The following is a 26,243-nucleotide window of genomic DNA, read 5'->3' as shown; positions in this document are numbered from 1 at the left end:
GTCCATCCTTTAGCAGGGTTTGGAAAACCATTGCCATAAAAACAAATCCCACCATGGTCTTGCCTATTCTTATATGGCCCTTCAGTTAATATTTTTCTTTGTTTTTTTGTTTTGTATTTTTAAAGGTTGAACAAAAATAAAGACAATTATGTGCCAGACACTGAAAATGGTCTTAAGTCTAAAGTATATCTGGCCCTTAGGTTGTAGTTTCATAGATCTTGCAAACAGTTTTATACTTACCGTGTTGCAAAAATACAAAGGTGGTTTTGTGTCAATGATTGAAAAATGTTATTCTAAAAATTGAGGAAGTAAGTCAAATTGAATAAGAACTAGAAAGTAAAACAAAATAATATTTACAGGACAATAATCCAGAATGTTTCTTGACAAATGTGAATGCCCTGCACTGATCACTGCATCCTTTTACTCTACCATGTCTCCACAATGTTTTGTTTTTTTGTAATCTAGAAAAATACACTAGTGCTAACTCTTTTAAGATAGAAAAAAGAAGATAGCATTAACAAGAAATGTTAAAAATTAAAACTATGGTATATACTCGCTAGAGAGGTTAAAGTAGTCTACAATTGTTAATTTACGTACACTTCTGCACATCCTGCAGAGGGTAACATCACCTCTTTTGCCAAAATGAAAGGTCAATTGTTAAGAGGTTGTGAAAAGAAAATGAAAGGGAAAAGATTATGGAAATATTTTTGCTAAAATACATAGAGAAATATGGTAAATTCTTCAAGTAGTAGAAGAAATATTATCTGTTCACTTTAGAAAGAGAGAAATTTGATAATATGAGCTATGGATAGTGATATTTTAAGTGAAAATAAGAATAAATTAATGATTTTTCTAAAACTGGCCAAAGGCTGTAATCAAAATAAATTTTACTATTCTGTTCTGATTTCAAGCTATCACTTAAAGAATGAACTATTATGAGATGATGAGGGACAGGCTGTAGGATAAAGTATGTTTCTATTCCCCTAGATCTTTCCCCAAAGTTCAATGATGGGAAATCTTTGTCAATAACGGTTAATTTTATATACAAGGTACAACCAAAATAAGAAGACCAGGAATGGGGGAGAAGTTGAAAAGAATCATGAGCCACAGCAAAGGACCCAGTTGTGATCATCCTAATGACGTCTGTTATTGAAAGGATAGTAGTTTTTTAAAGAAATGCTTACCCATAATGTCACTGTGGCTCCTGATAAAAAGTACCATGGAATACGACTATATAAAGGCATGTAAGGTTCCATCTCCTGTAATGTTGAAAAAAATTACAGAAAAATTCAAGATCTGCCTATAAATTTGGAACTCCAAGCAACAGTAAAAATCATAGAGCCACTTTATAAAGTAGAAACCTACTCTAAGTGATCACTACCTAAAACATGGAAAGTTATATTATAGCAATGGTTTCTTCCATTGAAGTAGAAACTACCTGGCCTCTTAAATATGTCACGGGTGATAAGAGTCATAACAAATGCACACAAGTTCTTGAGTGAACTAGAGCTGTATTCAGGGACTGAGAAGAGACAAAGTTAAAACCTCATTGCTGCTGCTTAACTGGACAAAATTTACAAATTTGACAAATTTACAATATTATTCTCATTATATTGAAATGAATTACATTACTTCAAGTCACTCTGCGACAGTCTATTGAATGTATTATTCATAGGATAAACTGTTTCTCCATACAGTTCAGCAAATTAGACTATTCTACCTTCAAGCTTTAGTCATTAATGAAAGATATTATGTCGGCAAACATTCGTAGATTTATCAAAAGGTAGGTAGATTTTACTGAAGAAGGTTATCATGTAAATACAAAATACTTATGAGGAATATAAGGTTTCATACTTTATGAATTTTTAAACAGATGTGAAACTTTTTATTTAATGGGCAGAATAGGTCATCTAGGAGCTCCGTAGTCTCTCAGAATGTGTACACTTGTGTGCATACATGTTGTTTCATGTGTGTTTATGTGTATGCTGACACATTCTTGCCCACATGTGTGCATATGTGTGTGTCCATGCATATGTATGTTGCCAATGCAAATTCAAATGTTAGAGTTCAGGGTATACTTTAAAAAGTTCTGCAAGTAAGAATAAATTTTGTTTCTTTATTTAAAATAAAACAGTATAAAAGCTTCACCAAGTGAAGTGCATGATTCACAGTGAATAAATATGCATTTCAACTAGTTTCAAATAAAATATAGGATGTATATTTCTCTTAGTTTGGCCATACCAACGGCTTTGCCTTTGTTTTCTTTTTATTTCATAAAACAGAAATTAATAAACATCATGCCATTATTCTGTCAACAGCTTTTCTTAATTTCAAATTAACACCTGAACTGTTGATGCATTTTCTGAATCGTTTTTTTCTCCTTTATTCATTTACTAAATGTTTGCAGTCTTTCAGTGAAATTTAATACATGTTTGATTCCTGAATGGTGAAAAGAATTTTGAGTGTTACACTGCAAGACTAGTGTTCGTAACAGAGAAGGCAATTCTATTGAAGAAATTTTATTTGAGACATATTACATTTTGAGTGTGTGTGTGTGTGTGTGTGTGTGTGTGTGTGTGTGTGTGTAGGCACACCTTCTGACACTCAGGAACAAGAAATTTGCATAACTTTTATGTGAGAGAATATTTTAAAGTAAAATTAAAATATACATCAATATTTGAGAGGCAATCTATAGCAGAATGAGAAATAGGGACCTCAAGACAGCTCATTTCCACTGAAAAGAGCTGCTCATTTCAGTCTTCCAATGTACCTTTGTCACTGGATTCATTTTCCTTTGTTTACACATTGCTTCAAATTCAGGTCTCAGCTGAAGCTGCTGTTGCTCCTCTTCAAAATTCACAAGATCCCACTCATATTCCAGTCTGGCTTGTCGCTGTTTCCAAAACTCCAAAAACAATGTGACTATAGGTAAAGAATAATATGAAAATGAACATAATCAAGAAAAAGAGAAACAACATTAATAATAATATCGTGTCTTTTTGTGCCAATACCACACAGTTTTTATTACTAGACCTCTACACTATAATTTAAAATTAGGTATTATGATATCCTCAACCTGGTTCTCATTGCTGAAAATTGCTTTTGCTATTCGGGATTTTTTTTTTCTCCACATGAAATTTAGGACTGCTTTTCTAGATCTGTGATTTATTCTTACAAGGTAATCATACAAGTATAACAAGATGTTTATTCTAGCACTATATTCCGTGGTTAAAAAAGTATTAGTGACTTAAACAGCAATGGTAGATAAATGGTTATTTAAAATATGATAAATACATAGGAGGCCATTCCATCTAGTCACAAATGCAGATTTTTGCATAAGCACACACATTTAACATATTCACTGACATAAAAGGAGTTTCACTAAATAAAAAACTGCAAGGTTAAAAATATGTATGTTTAATATTATATTATTTATGTAAATTATATAGATATGTAAACCTATACATTTAGAACAAAAGATTCTAAGAAAACATGGCCAAAATAATCATCATATTTTAGATGATTTTAACATCTTCCCACTGCTATATATTACTTAAATTTCCTATAAAGGTTATATGTTTTTATTAAAATGAATAAAAAATAAAAGAAATGACCTCCCTACCCTCTCTCTATGTATATATTTTTTAGGGTCAGGTATCAAGCTCTTTCACATGTAGCCTCAAACTCGTTTTCATATAAACTGACCACGATTCTCAAAAGCCAAAGATAATTCACTATCACAAACTCTTCTGAAAAAAAAATGTCGACAGTGTCATCCCTTCTACAGGTTCACTTGACAGTGCTGCTTGATGTTTAACACAGAGCTGCTGTTCTGTTTGTGATAAAATATATGTCTATTGGCAGTGCACAATTTTTCTCAATGAAAACAACAACATTTGTTGTAATCTGTAGCTGTCTTTAATTATTGATTCTAAGTAATGACAGAAGATGAATTTGGCATCCTCATGATAAAGGGAAGTCTATACAACAGCTTACCAAACTTCGGGTGGGTTGTGGGTGAACTGTTAGTAAGATTTCTCAATCCTTTGTTTTCTCTGAATTTAGACTGCTCTCTTTAGCACATGACAGGCAACCATAAATGTCAGCAACCTATAAATTTCTCTGCTTTGTACAAATTCCTTTTTGATGTCTTGTTCCTTAAAGTAATTCTTGCCCAGTTTTGAATTGAATATATTTGTGTTTGTTAGAGGTTTTTCTTTTTAATTCTATTTTTCCCAAGTCTTCACATTTTGGTATGTTTGTTCATGTGTTTATTTATTGTGTGTGTGTGTGTGTGCATGTGTGTGTGTGTGTGTGTGTGTGTGTGTGTGTGTGTGTGTGTGTGTGTTGGTTGGTGCCAGAGATTGAATTCAGGGACATTCTTTTTTTTTTTTTTGTGGTACTGGGGTTCCTGGAAGCCCTTCTTCCTCCGGGCTACACTCCCAGACCTATTTTTACATTTTTTATTTGAAAACAGGGTCTCCTAAGCCAGAGCGCGGCTGGCTTCGAACCTGCGCGATCCTCCTGTCTCTGCCTCCCAAGGGCGGGGATTACAAGCGTGTGCCACCATGCCCGGCCTGAATTCAGGGACATTCTACCTCCACACTACATCCCCAGCCTTATTTTTATATTCTTCATTTTGAAACAGGGTCTCACTAATTTCTCACTAATTTGCAGAGGGTTTCATTAAGTAGCAGAGGCTGGCTGCGAACCTGTGATCTTCTTGTCTCACTCTCCCAAGTATTGGGAATTATAAGTATGTCCAACCATGCCTAGCTCTTGATATATATTTTAGACACATGTTTAGGCCACCTTTTGCTGAGTTATTCTTACAAAAAATATTTTCTTTCCTGATAATAGAAACAACCTTATGTCACTTTAACATCCTTCTAACATAGAAAAAAATTAAGTACTGGTGGTACATTTCCAAGTTAAGGGGAACTCTATATGAAAGACTTTTAACAAATGAAACTACAATTTGAAACTAAAACAAAACACAGGGACTTCAGACTAAAAAAATTGTTTTGTAGTTTTCAACAGCTTTTGATAATTGTTATTCATTATCATTATCTCTCTCTCTCTCTCTCTCTCTCTCTCTCTCTCCCTCCCTCCCTCCCTCCCTCCCTCCTTCTCTCTATTTCTCTCTCTCTCTCCCCAGTTACCAAATATTTATATTTAGTCTCTCCTGAATCAAGAACTTACTGAGCCTATTTTTTCTATGGCACTGAGAAATGTGACAGTGGAAGCCTAATACTTTTGATGTCTCAAAACTTATAGTGTTTCCTAGAAAAATAAGCAGGTGTTTAACAGAGACCTTTATTGCCAATGGCTCCACTAGAGTATTCATGCTAGGAAAGACACAGTGGTCTAAAATTACCATTTGTATGTAAGGTATATCATCTGCATATGTTATATTGGTGAGTCCAGGAAGCTGATTTTGGGGGGACTATATACTCACCCCAAATTCCCATGAATATTGCAAAGAATACTGTTGACTCATTATCGAATAAATGGGAGAGCTGTAAAAATAACAGTAATAACGTCATTATTTGTATTGAATGTGAGCAAAAATCACGGAAATGTTAACATGTCACAATGTTTACATACCTTTGAAGCCAAACAGGTAGTATTTAGTCTCCAATAATCACACACTTGATCACAGAGTGGGCACATGATCATCTGCCCTCCGATCTTAGGATCACAAATTTCATTGCTATCGAGGGAACAATCAATTTATTTTAAAAGGAAAAACTACAGATGAACAAATAAGGCAATCTAACTTATTTAGAGATGGGAGGGGGAAGAGGGAAATTCCCTATGAACATAATGTACATTTAAAAACATATCAATGTCAACGACTAAGCCAAACATATCAATGTCAACCACTAAGCCAAACATGAGAAGGAGGGAAAGAGGGAATGGGGAGGGAATGGGGATGGAATTAGGGAAGGGCTAAATGAGTGATGTGTGCTTGTATGCCTCTACCATCTTGTACTCCATTAAGATGTATGGCTACAATGTACCAATAAAAAATCAAAATATAAAAGTGATGTAGTCTGGGTAAAAGTCAAAGCTTTTTCAATCAGAACAACTTTCTATATAGTATCTCACATATAAAAGAAAGACAATAAGGGAGCAATTTCTGTAGTGGGTAAAGTCCTATTTTGAGGAATTGACTCTCTAGAACCCATCATTATAACCCATCTTTATAAATTATAAATTTCTATATAAGCACCGGGTGTGGTGCAGCTGCTATGTTTGGATTTTCTTTGATAATACTATTTATTTGGCCACAAGAAAATACCCTGAGGCAAATGTCTCAGAAAGTAATAAAAGCAGCTTCAACCAGCATAAGATAAGATGTTTTCTCTATGTGGATGTCTCAACTGTACTTACCTGGTTTGATTAGCTTCCATTGATAATAAGCCATATACAAAACAAGCTAAGCCAACTACAGCAGCAAATAGCAGCATTTCTGTGTAAAATCCAAGAAAGACAAAATAGATTCCAATTTTTTCTCCAAAATAATTTCTGTGAAATTACAAATAAAATTAAAGTTTAAAAGAACATCCAGGGAGCCTTGGTTCTGTAGACCATTGATTCCAGTCATGTAATTCTGTTCAAGTTTCTCAATCCTCTCAACATTTCTTTCAGCATCATAAGACACAGGACAATACTTATACCATAGTATTAAAATGGTATAGGGGTTAAAAGAAGTAGCACATATCAGAAGAAAATCATTTGAGTGGAATATAAATATTTATTTATTTATTTATTTATTTATTTATTTATTTATTTGTGGTACTTGGAATGGAACCCTTCTCAGGCTACACTCCCAGACCTATTTTATATTTTTATTTGGAAACAGGCTCTCTTAAGCCAGCAAGGCTGGCTTCGAACCAGCACTGACATGATCCATATGTATCTGCATGCATCTCAGGTTATGAAATCCAGCCTTTTGGGAATACTTGTATTAAGTTCTGTCCACTTATTTTTTAAATTTTTTTTTAATACTGGGGATTGAACCCAGGGACATTTTACTAAGTTGCGGAAGGCCTCACTAAGTAGCTGAGGCTAGCCATGAACCTGGATCCTTATATTTTTTACAGAAGGACATCAATAAAATATTACTTAGTGAAAAGAAAAGAATTTCTCAGTGCAAAGAAAGATAATTATTCTGATAGATACTTTACAAAAGAATTGTTTATGGATGGCCAAATACCTTTATCAAAAGTGCCTAAATAGAAAATTATACCTGTGTATGTGGTTTCTTATGCAGGCAAAATAAAACTGCAGTTAAAAATAAAACTGAATAGATAATACCAAATTAAGAGTAGTTACTTCCATAGTATTCTATGGAGAAGGCATTGTGCCTTAAATCTTCACCTATCTCTTTACTGCTAAAAGTTTTTTTAAATGTACTTAAATTTTTTTAAAGTTTTAAAAAAAATTGTATCTTAAGATATTAACAGTATTCAAAACAATTATAACAGCATCCCAAAATGGGTTTGCATAATAATCTACAGAGAAAGCATCAGTTTACTAATGAGCTAGTTGTTCTTAATTTATTATTTAAAATGTATTCTCTTATTTGGCTTAAATTAAAATGTTGAGATAACCTATCAATTGGTCTGATGGACGTATCAAAATTATAAAATAGATGCTATGATGCTGTGCAAGCATCGCAGTCCAAGCCAGGTAAAAATATTCCTTCTAGTAGCAAGCGACCTGTAATCTGATTGTTTCCCTATGGAAACAAAACAGTAGTATCTTAGTATCTACACATACAAAATATTATTAGTATTTAAATCAAGAAACTGTAATTACAGCCTTCTCCATTAGCTAAGGTAACTGTCTAAATACTTGAATCTATAAAACAAACTGAGATCTCTCTGAGATCAACATAACCACAAACACTCACATAGTACCTTTCTCCTGTCTTCTAAATTCTAGACTCTAGAAGAAAATAAAAACTAAGTGCACCAAGTAATAGCACTGGGTCTTATGCTAATACTATACATAGCTATATAATTATCAAATAATCCAAAAGCTTAAGTATTATTATCATTCCCATTCTACATAAGAGCATCATAAGAATAAAGTAAACAAGTAACCAATTAAATGACCAAGTTTATATAACTTTTAGGGGTAGAACTTGGATTTGAATATGCCCTAGATAAGTTGTTAAGAATAAACTTCTTAACCACCATATTTTACCTATTGTCACTCATGGCTGATAGTATAAATATGAAACAAAGAATATATAAAATATAGTGGTAAAAATGGCTATAAAGTATTATAATAGACTATGATTGAATATGAATAGAAATTATATCAAAGTTTTAATGGTTGTGATCCTCTCTAGGAAACTTACCTAATCAAATCTAAAGGCTGCTCCTTGTAAAAATAGGAAAACCGAGCCCAATTCTGATAAAGTATGTGCCTTTCATTGACAGGATTGGGAGGTAGTGATGGCCTCCAATATTGGCCCTACAATTTTTAAAGAAGAGGTTAATAAAGAAGAAAACAAAATACAATGTTGAAACAAATAAATACTGCTTTAAAGAAAACTAGGCACATGTTTTCTTTTACTTTTAGATTTATATTTCATATTCCACTGATATAAAATTAGTAACTAAAATATATCAAAAACTATAAGAGTGATTTATTTACTATGTTTGTACCAGTTATCTAAAAGTAAAAGTTTGAAACTTTAGCTTTGCTCAAGTCACACCTAATGAAAATGTAATACCTAAATTTGCATTAAAAACAGAAAAAAGTAGAAAAAGTAAAATTAGGTGTATATTATAGCTGTCTCTAATGACAATGCAGTATTACTAAATTTCCAATGAACATAAATGACTGTTATGTTTAGGTTAAAATTTCTGGTGAGTGACACTATTAAAGAATGTTCTAGCCGGATATGGTGGCACACTTGTAATCCCAGCATTTGGGAGGCTGAGATAGGAGGATTGTGGTTCATGCACAGCCTCAACTACTTAGTGAGGCCCTTTGCAACTCAGTGAGACCCTGTTTCAAAATAAAGAATAAACAATAGGGCTGGGGGTGTATCTTGGAGGTAGAATGCCCCTGAGTTCAATCCCCAAACAACACAAAAAAAGAATGTTCTACAATGTGTTTATTAATCTCTTTTGATTGTCCTGTTTTACCAAATGCTCATAACATAATTTCAAATCCATAACTCCCAAATACTTCTTTTGCCCAGGAAGAAAAATGCATTTGTGCTGGGGTAGGGAAGGAAGAAAGAACCGGTATTCTTAGTGTTGAACTGACCTAAAGTCAATTCTTAGACTGTTGAATCACAAAATATGTCATAGCAGCTTAATGTTTTAAGGAAGAGTTTTTCTCTGAGCTTTTGGAAGTTATTGTAACAACGTCACCATCAAAGACAAAAATGGGCAACAACTTATCTGCCACTTGTTTCAGTGGAAATATTTTCTTCTCTATTGTGGAGGAATGTGTTTCTCAAGAAGAACACACCAAACCGGGCGTGGTGGCGCATGCTTGTAATTCCTGCACTTGGGAGGCAGAGACAGGAGGATCTTAAGAGACCCTGTTTCAAAAATATAAAATAGATCTGGGAGTGTAGCCTGGAGGTAGAAGGAATTCTAGGAAACCCAGTACCACAAAAAAAAAAAAAAAAAAAAAAGAACACACCATTAAAAAGCCTTTTGTAGCCGGGCATGGTGGCAGACGCTTGTAATCCCCGAGCTTGGGAGGCGGAGACAGGAGGATTGCGCAGGTTCGAAGCCAGCCTAGCTGGCTTAAGAGACCCTGTTTCCAAATAAAATATATATATAAAAATAGGTCTGGGAGTGTAGCCCGGAGGTAGAAGGGCTTCTAGGAACCCCAGTACCACCATCACCACCAACAACAAAAAAGCCTTTTATAAGGCTTTTAATAATAATAATAATAATAATAATAATAATAATAAAGTGTAAAGCTGGAACAACATAAACAAAATATCTAAGGATGAAAAAAGTAACATATGCTTTCAGCCACATGATTTCTACTACCAACACATAGCGAATTTTTTATTTATCTTATTTTATTTTTGTGGAACTGAGGTGAAACCCAGGGGCTTTTCTACCTCCGGGCTACACTCCCATACATATTTTATACTTTATTTGGAAACAGGGTCTCACTAAGTTGCTGAAAGCCTCACTAAGTAGCTGAAGCTGGCTTTGAACCTGTGCAATCCTTCTGTCTCAGCCTCACACAGATAAATGTATACATTGATAATACAAATCGGAAGACTTCCCCAGAAAATCCCACAATCTAGGTCAATATTCCAGACTGTTTTTAGGTTTGACTCAATAGGTACATCATGTAATATGTCACATTTTTGTGGGACTTAAAAGGCTCAATATTTTTGCACAGTGATTTGTCAATACTGAAAAAACATTCTGAATTCCAGTAATTAGTCTGAGTGGTATATATGGACTGAAGACTCCAGTTTATAGTACAGCAGTGCAGTTCTTTATTTCTAGAAAATGCCTAGTCTATGAGCTTGGATTCATGGTTGTGTACCAATAATAACTGGCAGAATGCTGTTCATTTAATTGAAAGCTAATTGTGTTTTTGATAAAAAAAAATGTAAATTCATGTTTTTTTTGTTTTTTGTTTTTTTTTGGTGGTGGTACTGGGGGAGTACCCAGGGGCTTTTCTACCTCTGGGCTATACTCCCAGACCTATTTTATATTTTATTTGGAAACAGAGTCTCACTAAGTTGCCAAGAGCCTCAATAAGTAGCTAAGGCTGGCTTCAAACTGGTGCGATCCTCCTGCCTCAGCCTCCCAGGTGCAGAGAATACAAGCGTGCACCACCACGCCTTACCTAAATTCATGTAATAGTTTCAAATTTTTATGAGGACAGGTATGGTGGTACATGTCTATAATTCCAGTATTTGGAAGGCTTATACAGGATAATTGCAGGTTTATAGCCAGCCTCTGTAACTTAGCAAGGCTCTCAGAAACTAAGCAAGACCCTGTTTCAAAAATTTAAAAAAAGAAGATAAAACAGGGCTGGGGATATAGCTCAATGGTAGAATGCCCCTGGGTTCAAGCCTTAGTACAAAAACAACAACAAGTAAACATATTGGCACAGGCAGTAACTTTCTCAACAAAACCTCCAAAGCTCAGGACATTAAAGCAAGAATAAACAAGTGGGATAACATAAAACTAAAAATTTTCTTCTCATCAAAGGAAACTATCAATAACCTAAAGAGGAAGCCTACAGAAAGGGAAAGGATCTTAACCAGCCACCATTGTGATAGGGGGCTAATATCCAGAGTATACAAAGATCTCAAAAGACTCTACACTAGCAAAACAAACAACCCAATCAAGAAATGGGCAAATGAACTAAATAGACACTTCACAAAGAAGAGATACAAAGGGCCAATAGATACATGAAAAGATGTTCTTCATCACTGGCCATCAGGGAAATGCAAATCAAAACTACACTGAGATTCCATCTAACCCGTCAGAGTGGCAAGCATAAAGAAATCAAACAACAAATGCTGGCGAGGATGTGGGGAAAAAGGAACTCTTTTACACTGTTGGTGGGAATGCAAACTAATTCAGCCACTATGGAGATCTGTGTGGAGATTCCTAAGAAAGGTGGGAATAGATCCACCATATGATCCAGCTATACCACTCCTGGGTATCTTTCCAAAGGGGTTGAATTCAGAGAAATACAGCAACATATGCATACCTATGTTCATAGCAGCACAATTTGTAATAGCCAAAATATGGAACCAACCCAGATCTCTATCAATAGATGAATGGATAACAAAACTTTGGGAAATACACACAATGGAATTCTATTCAGCCATAAAGAAGAGCAAGGTTATATCATTTGCAAGAAGATGGAAAGCCCTGGAGAACATTATGTTAAGTGAGATCAGCCAAGCACAGAAGGAGAAGGTACATATGGTTCCTCTAATATGCCCAAACTAGGAAACACAGAGGATACCAGTGGGACTCCAGATAATGGAGGGAAAATATCAGCAAAGTTTGAATGGAAAGATAGGAGAGGAGGAAGGCCGGTCTTGATTAATGAGGGTCTACATCTGAATATGTGTAAAATTATGAATATTACATGGTTAACCTGGACAACCATTGGTAGGAGGGGGGAAGGGAAAACGAGGGCAGGGGGGGAGAGGGCACCAAATATAGTTTAAATGTATACTATTTATGTTCAATAAAAAAAAAATTGTTAAAAGAAAAAAAAATAAAGAAAAAAAGAAAAAAAACCCAAACAACCAGAAGTAAATAAATAAATAAACTTTATGAGAAACCAGTCAGTGATAATCCTAGCTGTTGGGAGGCTGAGGCAAGCAGGTCACTAGTTAGAAGCTAGCCTGCACAATTTATCAAGAACCTGTCTCAAAATGAAATTTTAAAGAAGAATGGGAATTTAGCTTTGTGTTAGAATACTTGAACATGTGTGAGACCCTTGGTTTGATCCCCATTACCATGGACGGGTAGGGTGGGGCTATAAGAAAAGACTTGGGGACTTCTGGGAAGACGGCAACCGAGAAAAGCAGTGTTTATGAGTCCTGCTAACACTCAATCTCTGTTGCCACAAAAATCAGTGCTTTTTATAGCTAGAAAATACTATCAGCAGAGAAATAAAAATGTAAACACAAGGGACAGAGAAAAAGAAGTCTAGAAGAACAACCAGAGACCAGAAAATAAACCAGCCTTCAATGCAGCAGTGGAGCTGCGCTGGCGCCATCATCCCTCACAGCACCAGGCTCCAGAAAAGAAAGGTAAACAAGGAGCTGAAATGAGCAGCTGTGGATCATTTGGGTGTAATTCAGCAGTTCTTCCAGCGCAAAGAACGTCTAAAGCCCACAGTGGACAAGATCATCACGCATTCCAGGGACTCAGAACAGAGCTAAAAACCAGAAAAGAAATATGACAGCCTCACGGCCAAGGGCATGGCAGCAGCTACATATTGCCAGCAGCAGCAAGTTCACCATGCCCGCGACAGCTCCAGATCAGCATGCACAATAACCGTAAGTAAAATTGCGACCCCTACAGGAGAAATTCCAGCACTGCATGCCCAGGGACTTGCACAGCTTTGATAATCTCCATGGGTCTGAAATTTTACATACCAACCCAGTGAAGGAGTAGCGGTGGCAAAGATACCACACCCTAGTTGCAGCTCCCTGTGGGTAAACACCCAGCCCGGCACCCCCATGGTCTTGTGCAGCCTCAATTAACTCCCTGGGTCTGAGACTTTACGATACAACCCAGTAAAGGAGTAGTGGTGGCTAAGAATACCATAAACTCCAGATTCAGAGCACCCTAAGTGAAGTCGTGGTGACCCAGGGAAGAACCCAGAGAAGATACAAACTTCTGAAATCATGGGAAAGAGGAACAAACATAGAGCAATGAATGCCAACAACCCCATAATATCAGAACCTGATAACACAGAAATTCAGAGATATCCAGAAGATCAAATCAGGAATATAACTGCAGAAATAATACAGGACTTTTGAAAAGAATTTAGAGAGACTCTAAAAGAAATAAAGGATGTAATAATTGAAGTAAAGGCATCAATTCAAACTATAAACAATTGATTAGACCACATGGAGAATAGAATCTCGTTCCTAGATGATCACTCCAAAAACGAATGCATAATTTATAACTTAGAAAAAAAATCAGATAGCAGGAATCTGACATTGAAGAAATATGGGCCCATTTTAAGAGAGCTAACTTAAGAATAATCGGAATAGAGGAAGAAAAAGAAGGTGAAACCAAAGGGATCAATAATCTCTTCAAAGAAATAATAGCAGAAAATTTTCCAAACATAGAGCAAGAGGTCAATACACAGGTCTAGGAAACTTATTTAACTCCCTTTAGACAGGATCAGAGAAAAGGTTCCCCACGCCACATAATTGTCAAAATGACCAATGTAGAAGCCAAGCAGAGAATCTTAAAGGCAACAAAAAGAAGAGGCCAAGTGACATTCAGAGGCAAACGAATTAGAATTATTCCAGACTTCCCAAACCAAGTCATGAAAGTCAGAAGGGCTTGGAGTAACATATTCCAAACTCTGAAAGAAAACAACTTCCAGCCAAAAATTTCCTACCCAGCAAAACTATCTATCAAATGAGAAGAGGAAATAAGAAGCCTCCATGACAAACAGAAACTGAAGGAATTTATGTCTTCAAAACCAGCACTAGAGAAAATACTCAAAGAGATTAACTACAAAGAAGAAATAGGTAATACACACCAGAACCAGAGAAACAAGATTTTCTATCCAGCAGACAACTAAGCAAAGAAGAATAAACGGTATTTCAAACAGAAATAAAATCTTAACATGTTACGAATTAAAAGTTATCTCTCAATAGCCACACTGAATGTAAATGGCCTCAATTCCCCAATAAGAAGATATAAAGTGGCAAAATGGTTTAAAAGCCAGAATCCATTCATCTGCTGCTTACAAGAAACACACTTTACAAGTAAAGATAGTAACAAACTCAAGGTAAAGGGCTGGAGCAAGGTAATTCATGTTAAGTAGCCATCCTAACACATGTGGAGTAGTATTTCACTATAGTTTTTATTTGTATTTTCATAATGATTAGTTATATTATGATAATGATGAGTGATATTCATGTGTTTTTTGGTCATATAAAAATCTTTGGAGATTCATTACCTATTTTAGTCTTTTACCTATATCTAAATTGTATTGTGTGCTTTTATTGTTGCTAATTTTTAGGATTACTATTTGAAATATTAATATACCTTCAGATATAGCATTTGGAAATATTTTATCCCATTCTATCAGTAACTTTTAATTCTCTTTGCATTGTCTTTGTATATACAATATTTTTTATTTTTTATGAAGTTTGTTTGTTTATTCCTTTGTTTCCTGTGCCTTTGGAATCATATCTAAGAAATCACTGCCAATTTCAATGTTGTGAAGTTTTATGACCCAGGTTTTCTTCTAAAAGTTTATAGTCTTAAGATTTACATTTAGGTCTTTTATCTATTTTAAGTTAATATTTGTATATGGTGTTAGGTAAGGGTTCAATTTTATGCCTTTTCATGTAATTGTTATTTTTCAACAATATTTAGAGAAAAGATTATTCTTTTCTTCACCAAATGTTCTTGGAAATGTTCTTTATCAAAAATAAATTGACCATATATAGAAGAATTTATTTCTAGGGTTTTTATTTTACTCCACTGGTTTATATATCTGCCTTTATAGCAGTAGTATACTGTTTTGATTATTGTTGCTTTATAAGGTTTGAAATCAGAAATTGTACATCTTCTAGCTGTGTTCTTTTTTGAGATTTTTTGGGTGTTTAGAGTTCATATTTCATGTTAGGATAGATTTTTTTTCTGAAAATAAATAAGTAAATGTATAAAAAATAAAATAAAATAAAGTAAAAAAAAGTTGGAATTGAACACTAAAAAAAAAAAATAATAATGCAATGACTTTGGAAAACAGTATGGAGATCCTCAGAAGAAGGAAAACAAATTTACCATATGACCCAGCAATACAACCTCTGGGTATGTACCAAAAAGAATGAAAACCAAAATACCAAACTAATGCGTGAGCAACCATGTTCATACATGCATAATTCACCATTGCCAAACTGTGGAACCAGCCAGATGTCCTTCAACAGATGAGTGGATTACAAAACTCTGGGATGTGGACACAATTGAATTTGCCCAGGCATAAAGGAGAACAAAATTATGGCATTTGCAGTGAAATGTCACAAAAAAATAAGAAATCAGATGCTTTCCCTAATGTGCAAACACTAGGGAGAAATGGGTAACAGGAGGAACTCTAGATGAAGAAGACAGCGTATAGAGGAGCAATTAAAATCACCTATCTGAGGGGATGGGAGGGGGGAAGAGGAAAATTCTTCAAAGCAAATGATAATACTTAAACATATCAAAGTTAATCAGGAAACCTAGCATGGAAAGGAGGGAGGGGGAGGGGAGGAGTTAGGGATTGGGTAAGGGGTATTTGGTGATGTGTGAATGTATATCTCTTTTTTTTTTTATCCTATTAAGAAGTATGACTACAATGCACCAATAAAAACTTATTAAAAATAAAAAAAATTTAAAAAAGAAAAGACTTCATGGGTTAAGACATATATAAATTTCTAATTATTATGTTTTATTTCTTTCTTTACAGTACTAGGGATGCAACCCAGGGGTATTCTACCTCCAAGCTACACCTTCAGCTCTATTTTTTATTCTTTGTTTTGAAACAGGGTCTCACTGAGTTACAAAGGGCCTCACAAAGTAGCTGAGGCTGGCCGTGAACTGCGATCCAGCTATTTCAGCTCCACAATTGCTGGGATTACAAGTGTGCACCACCACATCCAGCTTATTCTTTATTTTCGAGAGGGTCTCACTAAGTTGCAGAGGGCTTCCCTAAGTATTTGAGGTTGGCCTTGAACCTGCAATCCTCCTGTCTTAGCCTTTCAAGTACTGGGATTAAATGTTTGCAACACCACACCCAACTAACTTTTTTTTTAAAATGAAACTACTGTTTTCAAAGTAGGTTTAAAAAGTACATATGGAAAGGTAATAAAAAAGTTTTAAGTGAATTTCCATTTGAAACCTCAATGTACAGAAGCAGTAACGATGTGCTTCGAAATAGCTAGTGGAGTTCTTAATTTTGAACCAGGGAGTCTTTGGGAATTTTGCCATCATGAGAGAGAATTAGGCAATGTCTAACAAAAAGAAAAGCAAATAGATGATTCTATCCCCCAATAAGGTTATCTCTAAATTTGAGAGAGGAAATGGGCTCTGTGATTCAAAATCAAATCTATACTTACATCATGAAGTGGGTAGGCAGATAAATAAGTATTAGAATTAAGCAGTCTTTCAATCCCAAATGTTTTCTTCCCATCTTCTATGCCAAAAGGACACCGAGTGAGAATATAATATACCTACAAGGTAAGTACAAAGAACCCATTACATTTTAGAAAAGTGTGCTTTTTATATTTTTTAAATAACAATTTAACAATGTTCATTTGTTTAAATGTAGACATAGGCTTTGATTATAGGAGAAAGCTCCCTTGGTATTTGAGAACATATATAAAAGGTGGGGTCATGTGGAGTTTGCAAATATTTTAGCTCCCAGGTCTGAGAGGTCTCCATTCCTTTAGTGGGGAGCAGGAGTGTCTATATCATAAAGTATTTGGTTCTTTTATCTCAAGCTTCTCTGGGAGTCCTGTCTGGAACCTTCCTACTATAATCAAGTGTTCAAACTGGAGTCTTAATGGCCCCAATGGTTCACTTTGAGAAATAGGATGTAGAATTGATACTTAGTCATTTTGAATATTTAATTTATGCAGGGCATTTACAGTGATGTAATTTTTTTTTATAGATTTGGAAAATGAACTCAGGGGCATTCTACCACCAAGATAGATCCCCAGCCCTACCTTATTTTTTATTTTGAAACAGTCTCACTAAGTTGCTAATGGCCTAAGTTGCTGAAGCTGGCTTCAAAACTGTGATCCTCTAGTCTCAGCCTCCCAAATACTGGGATTGCAGGCATGCACCACCACACCAGGTTGATGTTATCTTGAGTTATGTTTCTTATCATACCTCTACAACTCTAATCACTTATACTTTTAGGTTAGTCTTCTGCATATTATTGGGCTTTGGTGTTTACTGCTTTTGCATTTCTATCAATTAAACTTCATCTGTTTGTTTCCCAATAATGTTTCAGAATTTCCATTTTTCTGATTGCCAAATCTGGTCCTTTTGGCACTTTTTTTTATATACCCCTCCACCCTCATTCTTTTACATTTCATCATTCAAGTACTTGTTGATAGACGTGGCTCATATCCTCGAACCATCAATATTGAAGCTGGTCATTTGTTTTAAAGGCAACTTAATATACCATGCTGGCAAAGAAACAATCATTTATGCAAGGTAGTTTTAATGTTTACAAATAATTTGCTAAGAACTATTTTATGTATGTTAGATTACTTCCTTAGGAAAGGTCACCAAAATAAACACTATATATTGAGGTACTGAAAAGTAGAAAACTTTGCCCTATCAGATATTAAGACATATTACAAAGCTACAGTATTAAGTATAGTATTATAAAAAAATCTGAAGTCAAGAAAAAAAATTTACAAAAAGATTTTTGCAAGAAAGGGAACAAGTATATGAAAAAAAATTTAAAATACTCTAACCAGGAGATCTGCAAACAGTCTAAAGGTCAGATAAAAAGCCCCCCATCCCTTTTATAGAGAGAAGAAACCGAGGTGTAGAGCATGAGTCTCTTTGAGCTGTAGAGCAGCTGTTCTATATATTATGGCTCAAGGTCATAGTGTATCAAGGTTCATGTGAAGATGAGAGAAGCTTAATTAACATTTGGCCATGTTAGCTAACAAGTATTTGATTTTGATGGAGAATGGGATGAACAACCCTTTATAAAACAAAGAATTAGAATTTGGAAAGCATTTGTAATGTTAAAGTAGTAGTAGTAAATGGCAAAAATCATAGCAGAAAAATCCAAAGAATACAATTTTTTCTGGTTACTAATGTCCAAAAATGTAATCTACATACCTTAATTTAAAAATTATTTATTGTTATCATTACTATCAGTCATAGGAGCTGTCAGTGAGTTTCATAATTTTATTTTACTTTTTATTTTTTTTGCTAGTGGAGGGTCCTGCCTCTGTGCCAATGGCTGCTGACTGATCTGTATGGTGGCTACTTAGGTTGAGCAGGCTATGACACTTTCTTGAAATAATGAAGTTTTTCTTATTTACTCATTCTTCTTTTTGTAAAAGATTTCTCTGTAGCATGCAATGCTCTTTGGTAGCATTTTACCTACAGCATTATCTCTCTCAACTCTCAAAACCTACCACTGCTTTACCAACTACATTTGTGTGATATTTGAAGTCATTAGTTGTCATTTCGAAGTTGTTCACAGTATCTTCTCCAGGAGTAGTTTCCATCCCAAGAGAACACTTACTTTGTTCTACCACAGGAAGAAACTCCTTTTGTATTTCAATTTTAGCATGAAATGACTGCAATTCATTCACACCTGTGGGCTTCACTTTTTCAATTTTTTTTTATTGGTGCAGTACAAAATGAAGTACAAAATGTTAGAGGCATACATGCACACATCACTCATTTAGCCCTTCCTCAATTCCCACCCCATACCTTCCCCCTCCTTCTCAGGTCTGGCTTAGTGATTGACTTGGATATGTTTGTGAATTGAAGTGAGTGAAGTATAACTCTTTCAAAACTTGAACAGGTAGATGATATTACAGGGTTATTGAGAGGCCTAATTTCTGCACTGCTTTTTGGAAGGAAATAGTTTCTAAGGAGAGGCAGCAAAATAAGGGAACTGCTGGTTAGGGGAGGAGTCAGAACACATACAACATTTATCACCTAATTTAGACATCTTAAGCCATGCCTGGTTGGCACAGGCCAGAAATTCTAGTACATGGGAGCTTGAGACAGGAGGATCACAGGTTTGCAGGCAGCCTCAGCAACTTAGTGAGACCATCCTCAACTTAGACCCTGCTTAAAAACAAATAAAGGCTGGAATGTAGCTCAGAGATAGCATGCCCCTGGGTTTAATACCAAGCAAAACACACACACACACACACACACACACACACACACACACACACCACACAAACTTAGTCACCTTATGTAAGTGTAGTTTGTGGTCCCAAAACAATTACAAAAGTAACAAACAGTAATGGTAACAAAACAGTATGGTACTGTCACAAAAACAGATGCCCAGACCAAAAGAGAATAGAAGATACAAAGGCAAATTCTCTCACTTATAAACATTTGATTTTTTACAAAGGTGTCAAAAACATACTCTGGGGAAAAGTAGTCTTTCAACAAATGGTGTTGGGAAAATTGCCTATCTGTATGTAAAATGAAATTAAATCACTGTTTTTAAGCCTGCACAAAAGTCTTTTTTTTTTTTTTTTGGTGGTACTGGGGATGGAACCCTTCTACCTCCAGGCTAAACTCCCAGACCTATTTTATATTTTTATTTGGAGACAGGGTCTCTCTTAAGCCAGCGAGGGGCTTCGAATCTGTGCAATCCTCCTGTCTTCGCCTCCCAAGCATGGGGATTACAAGTGTGTGCCACCACGCCCGGCCACAAAAGTCATCTTAAGGTAGATGAAAGACCTATAAATTAAACCAAAAACTTTGCGATTGCCACAAGAAAACAAAAGGCCAACTCACCAACATATATCTGCTGGGGTTCTCAACAAGAACCTTAAAGCTCAGGAAATAAAGTCAAGAATCTAAAATTGGGATACCATCCAACTAAAAAGTTTATGTGCAGTAAAATATACAATCAAGATTCTGAGGAGATGGTGTGTAGACTAGGAGAATATCATTGCCAGCTTTCCTTTGAAAGGGGACTAATATTTAGAATGTATAAAGAACACAAAACCCAACACCATAACAGCAAATAACTCATTTGAAAAATGGGCTATTGAAATGACTCAGCTATACCATTTCTGGGTATATACCCAAAAGTATTGAAACCAGACTAGCATAGTAATGCATACACATGCATGTTTATAGCCTGCCCACTTCATAACTGCCAAACTATGGAACCAGCCAAGATGTTCATCAACAGATAAATGGATTACAAAACTAGGGGCTATGCACACAAAGGAATTTTCTATAGCCACACAGAAGAACAAAATTATATAATTTGCAGAGAAATTTATAGAACTGGAGAATAATGTGTTAAGTGAGATTAGTCAGTCACAAAAAGTGAAAGGGTAGATGTTCTCCCTCATATGCAGAAGGGGGGAACTGGGACACAGGAGGGACTCAAGACAAATGAAGAGAAACCTTAGTGCAATGAAGGGGGGAGGTATGTGAGGGCTATGGGAGGGGGGAGGAAGATTTGAAGAGAAAAACACTTCATGGACGTGATAAAGATATACAAACTTATCAAAGCCAATCACTATTGAGCACAGGAATATGGGGAGGAAGAGGGAGTGGGATAGGAAAGGGGGAGGGCTCAACAAGTGCTGTGTGCATGTATGCCTCTATCACCCTGAACTTCATCAAGATATGTGAAAACAATATACCAATAAAAATTAATTCAATTCCAAAATGAAAAAATATAAATGACCAACAAAAATATGAAAAAAGTTTAATGCCATTAGGAATCAGGGAATTTTTGCAAATCAAAACTACATTGAGATTTCATCTAACTCCAATTAGAATGACAATTATAAAAAAACATACAATAATAGATGCTGATAAGGATGTGGGGAAATAAGAACTCTCATAGACTGTTAGGATTGTAAATTAGTACAACTACTATAAGACTCAGTATGAAGTTTCCTCAAAAGACTAAGACTCGAACAACCGTATGACCCAGTTATACCACTTCCTGTATCTTTCCAAAATAATTAAAGTGAGAATACTATAGTGATACACGCATACCCATGTTTATAGCAGCACAGTTCACAATAAACAAACTATGGAACCAACTTAGATATCCATCAATACATGAATGGATTTAAATAAAATATGACATACACATGCAATGAAATTTCACTCAGCCACAAAACAGTTATGTCCTTCTTAGGAAAATGGATGGAACTGGAAAGTATGCTAAGTGAGATCAGCCCATCTCGGGAAGTCAAGGCTCATGTTTTCTGTCTTATGTGGCAGCTAAAATAAAAATAGAAAATGAAAGGGGCTTAATTCAATGAAAAAAAACAGTGGAATAGTGGAAGGGGTTAGATAAGATAGGTAGAATATTGAAATGAAGACCATAGAAGAGAACAGTTCAAATACGTTTATGTCCATACATAAAGATATCATTACAAAACTTAGTAACAAATATGGAGTAGACAGAAGGGGAGCGAGATGGGATATAGAAGGAAATAGATCAAGTGACATGTGCATGTATGTTTACATCACTTTAAATACCACTCTAATGAATAATTACTATGTACCAATAAAATTAAAAATGTCTGACCTTTTCTCATTACAAATGTATACATACTTGAATATAAATATATATATATATATAGATAGATAGATATACACACATCAGTCATGTGCAAATTTATCTGTGCACATACATATCATATATATGTATATTTAAATGTATATTATGAAGCTCAAATGTAATGGTGGTCATTAAAATGTTTTTAAAAGTGTAAAATTCTACTGTAAAATAAAATATTCTTGTAATATTGTTCATTTTGTACAGATATAGGCTATAAATGTTCTGGATAAGAACAGGAAGAAGGGGCATTTTCTCTACAAATTTTCCAAATAACATCCTTAATAGAGAAAAGTAGTATTTATCCACCATGAAGGAAGGGAAACTGTGCTTCAGTGTTACCTTAGGTATTGGATACTATTTATATGGGACAGTTGATGTAAAGGAATAGTAATATTTCTATTTCAGATGAAGCTCCCATTTCATTTCTGTGGGTTCACTGGTCTTTTATTAGCAAACTTCTAATGAAACAAGTATTTTAATTACTTTACAGTTTGAAGAATGCCTCACTTTTTTTTTATTTGATTCTCACTACACTAGTATTATCATTATTTCTTTTTCAAGAGAAGTTATCTTATTGTAGAAAACATCAGAGTTGAGCCAGGTGTGGTGGTGCATACCTATAACCCTAGCATTTGCGTAGCTGAGACAAGAGGATAACAGGTTTGAAGTCAGTCTCAGTAATTTAGTGAGAACCTATTTCCAAATAAAAAATAAAATAGGGCTGGAAGTGTAGGTCAGAAATAGAATGTCCCTGTTTTTTGCTGTTATTTAATACTGGTAAGAAAAAGGATAATCTTTTTCAGTTTTTGGATTTTTATTTTTATTCTGAAATTATTATAAGTATCACAGAATTTTAAAAATATTTATTTATGAACTAGAAATAAAACAGAATCTGGCTTGCCTTCAGGAAAACAGAGGACATAAACTCAAGTGAAAATGTTTTGAGATTATGAGAAACCAAATGGTTAAATTAGTAAGCAACAGATACAAGGTATAAGATCAACATGGATCCTGAAACTTCCTTCATTATCACCAGTAATGATAATAATAGTATATAATACTTGTTGAATACTTCACATGTCCCAGGTACTGTTCAAAGCTTTTCTTGCCTTAACTCATTAAATTCTCAGGATAACCTATGATGTAGATATTATACTGATATAAACACAAAGAAACAGTAGCACAGAAGACATGATTCTTTAGGAGTGGTTTTTACAGGGAAACTGAAGGATCATAGGACTAAAAAATGAAGAGGAAAAGTATTAATTCAAAAGGCTAAAATTGTTTTAAATTGGGAGGGAAAGTTCTGGGATTTCTCAAATTCTACCCATATATTAATCAAAAATTTAAAAATTCAGATTTTACTTGAAATGATAAATATTATGTTTACTATGCACTTTTTTTTTTTTTTTTTTTTTTGGTGGTACTGGGGTTCCTGGAAGCCCTTCTACCTCCGGACTATACTCCCAGACCTATTTTTACATTTTTTTTTTTTTTTTTTTTGGAAACAGGGTCTCCTAAGCCAGCGTGCGCAGCTGGCTTTGAACCTGCGTGATCCTCCTGTCTCAGCCTCCCAAGCGCGGGGATTACAAGCATGCGCCACCACGCCCGGCTATGCACTGACTTTTTAAAACCAAATTTTGTAAAAGCAATTTATAAAGATCATATAAAATTAAGGTTTTCTGGTTCTCAGTTAAGTACTTTTCCAGGATTGTTCATTATTATATCCACACTGCCAATTACTCCTTTTTAACAACAGTTTGAGAAGTGAGGAGGTTAACAGATTATGTGGACCAAGTGGACTTTCAAACCTGCCCAATACACTGAACACCTATATTCTATGCACAAACACCTTGCAGACACAGCACTGTACATGCACATGTATAAAAGCCCACAAGGGCCCACATGCCATACTTGGAGAGATGTACCCAAGGTCTTCTCTACCTACAATTCTGTTTCTTGATGAAGATGGAAAAAAGTTTGCTTCATCTTCAATGAGGAAGAGCTCTTGCCGATGTCTGCTGAATTGGGCAGTGAAATATTCAGGATGAGGGTTCATCACATTCCCTGGAAGTTTCAAAGGCCCAAGCATGGACCTTAAGGTAGTGCGCTCTGGTCTGGAAATATCATTCTCCTTAATAGGCATTTTGATTCCCAATACTTCAGCATAAGTAACTAGTACCTCCCATGGGGCATGGATCTTGACAAAATAAGTTTTTCCATCTTCAGAGTCCTGCATAAAAAGAAGCAAAACCAGTAAGCTCATGGTCTGTTATTGAGCTGACTAAATAAAATAAATTAAAATTTATAATATATTAAATATATCACAGCATTTTCAATTTACTAAAATTTTCTATTCTTTTGATAGAGGACTAATATCTAGAATATGCAGAGAACTTAAGAAACTCAGCACTAAGGAAACTAATAACCCAATTTAAAAAATGGGCAAGTGAACTACATAAACACTTCACAAAAAAGAAATTCAAATGGCCAATAAGTGTATGAAAAATGTTCAACATCAATAGCAATCAGATAGATGCAAATCAATATTACCCTGAGATTTCACCTAACTCCAACTAGAATGGCAATCATTAAAAACACAAACAACAACAAATACTGGCAAGGATGTAGAGGAGTAGAAACTCTAATACATTGTGGGTGGAGTTGAAAATTAGTGCAACCAATTTTGAAAACAGTATTGAGGATCCTCAGAAGAATGGGAATGAATCTACCATATGATCCAGCAATACCACTTCTGGGTATCCCAAAAGAATAGAAATCAAACTACCAAACGAACACATACATATCTACGTCCACAGCCACACAATTCACAATTGCCAAACTATAAAACCAGCGAAGATGTCCATCAACAGATGAGTGGATTACAAAATTATGGGATATAGTTTTGAATGGAATTTTACTCAGCCATTAAGTGGAAAAAATTATGTCATTTACAGGGAAATGGACAGAACTGAAGAACATTATACTAAGTGAGATTAGTCAGTCACAAAAAGTAGAAAATCAGATGCTCTTCCTAATATGTGGAAGCTAGAGAGAAAATTCATTATAGGAGGAACTCTAGAAGAAGGAGAAACTATAGATGAGCAAATAGGCAACATAACTGAGGGGGGTGGGATGGGGAAAGAAGGAAATGTCCTAATGTGCATGATATACACTCATAAACAAACAAAAGTCAATCACTAAGCTAAACATGAGAAGGAGGCGGGGGAAATGGGGAAGGACTAAATGAGTGATGTGTGCATGTATGCCTCTACCATCTTGTCCTCCATTAAGATGTATGACTAAAATGCACCAATAAAAAAAACTTAAGCGCCGGGTGTGGTGGCGCACGCTTGTAATCCCTGTGCTTGGGAGGCAGAGACAGGAGGATCACGTAGATTCAAAGCCAGCCTCACTGGCTTAAGTGACCCTGTTTCCAAATAAAAATATAAAAAATAGGTGTCTGAGAGTGTAGCCCGGAGGTAGAAGGGCTTCCAGGAACGCCAGTACCACTAAAAAAAAAAAAAAAAAAAAAAAAAAAAACTTAAAAAAATATTTTAGAAAGTTGAATTCTCAAAACAGATATATATATATATATATATATATATTTATACTAACTTATACATGTACATATATGTTACATATATACATGTGATATCTATATATATTTATACATACATGAATACAAATATGAGACAGAAGCGCAGGTATATGGACATACAGAATATATACATATATGTATATGTATATATATATATTTATTTATTTATTTGCAGTAATGGGCATGGAACTCAGGGGCATTCTACCTCCAAGCTACATCCACAGACCTTATATTTTTTATTCTTTATTTTAAAGCAGGGTCTCACTACAATCCTCCTGTTGCTGCCTCCCAAATGCTGGGATTACAAGTGTGTGCCACCATGCCTGGCTGACACACAGAATATTTTTAAAGATAAATTTCAAATTCAACATTACTTATTCCTAAATTCAAGCTACATATGTGGATCTGGACAATCTCTTAATTTTTTAGCAACTAACTATAAGCTCAGAGTTTTTCTTAGGCTACATAAGGGATATATACAAAGTATAAACCATTCTCACTCTCTTTATCTAGCTTCTATAAAGTCCCTACACAAAGAAAAAGATAAGTTTTTGTCATATATCAGAATAATTAAGTTACAGAGATGTCATATATTATACACTTATTTTAT

At 35.0% G+C, this 26,243-nt stretch overlaps 1 protein-coding gene across 1 annotated transcript in view; it reads right to left on the bottom strand.

The window, feature by feature from the left end:
- Positions 1–26,243, bottom strand: part of ANO5 (anoctamin 5) — a gene marked incomplete at both ends in the record, with an annotated part of 80,025 nt that overhangs the window by 16,939 nt on the left and 36,843 nt on the right. Inside the window, 8 exons of the mRNA XM_080690447.1 lie at positions 1,185–1,259; positions 2,771–2,922; positions 5,459–5,519; positions 5,608–5,713; positions 6,397–6,531; positions 8,375–8,490; positions 16,832–16,945; positions 23,981–24,265. Of these exons, the coding sequence (XP_080546573.1) occupies positions 1,185–1,259; positions 2,771–2,922; positions 5,459–5,519; positions 5,608–5,713; positions 6,397–6,531; positions 8,375–8,490; positions 16,832–16,945; positions 23,981–24,265 (1,044 nt within the window). The remainder of the gene's footprint in view (positions 1–1,184; positions 1,260–2,770; positions 2,923–5,458; positions 5,520–5,607; positions 5,714–6,396; positions 6,532–8,374; positions 8,491–16,831; positions 16,946–23,980; positions 24,266–26,243) is intronic.

The sequence above is a fragment of the Muscardinus avellanarius genome (genome assembly GCF_963383645.1).
Source record: "Muscardinus avellanarius genome assembly, chromosome: 1".
In the NCBI taxonomy this organism is placed as follows: Eukaryota; Metazoa; Chordata; class Mammalia; order Rodentia; family Gliridae; genus Muscardinus; species Muscardinus avellanarius.
The sequence above is the reverse complement of the archived record's forward strand: the minus strand, read 5'-3'. Positions and strand labels throughout refer to the sequence as shown.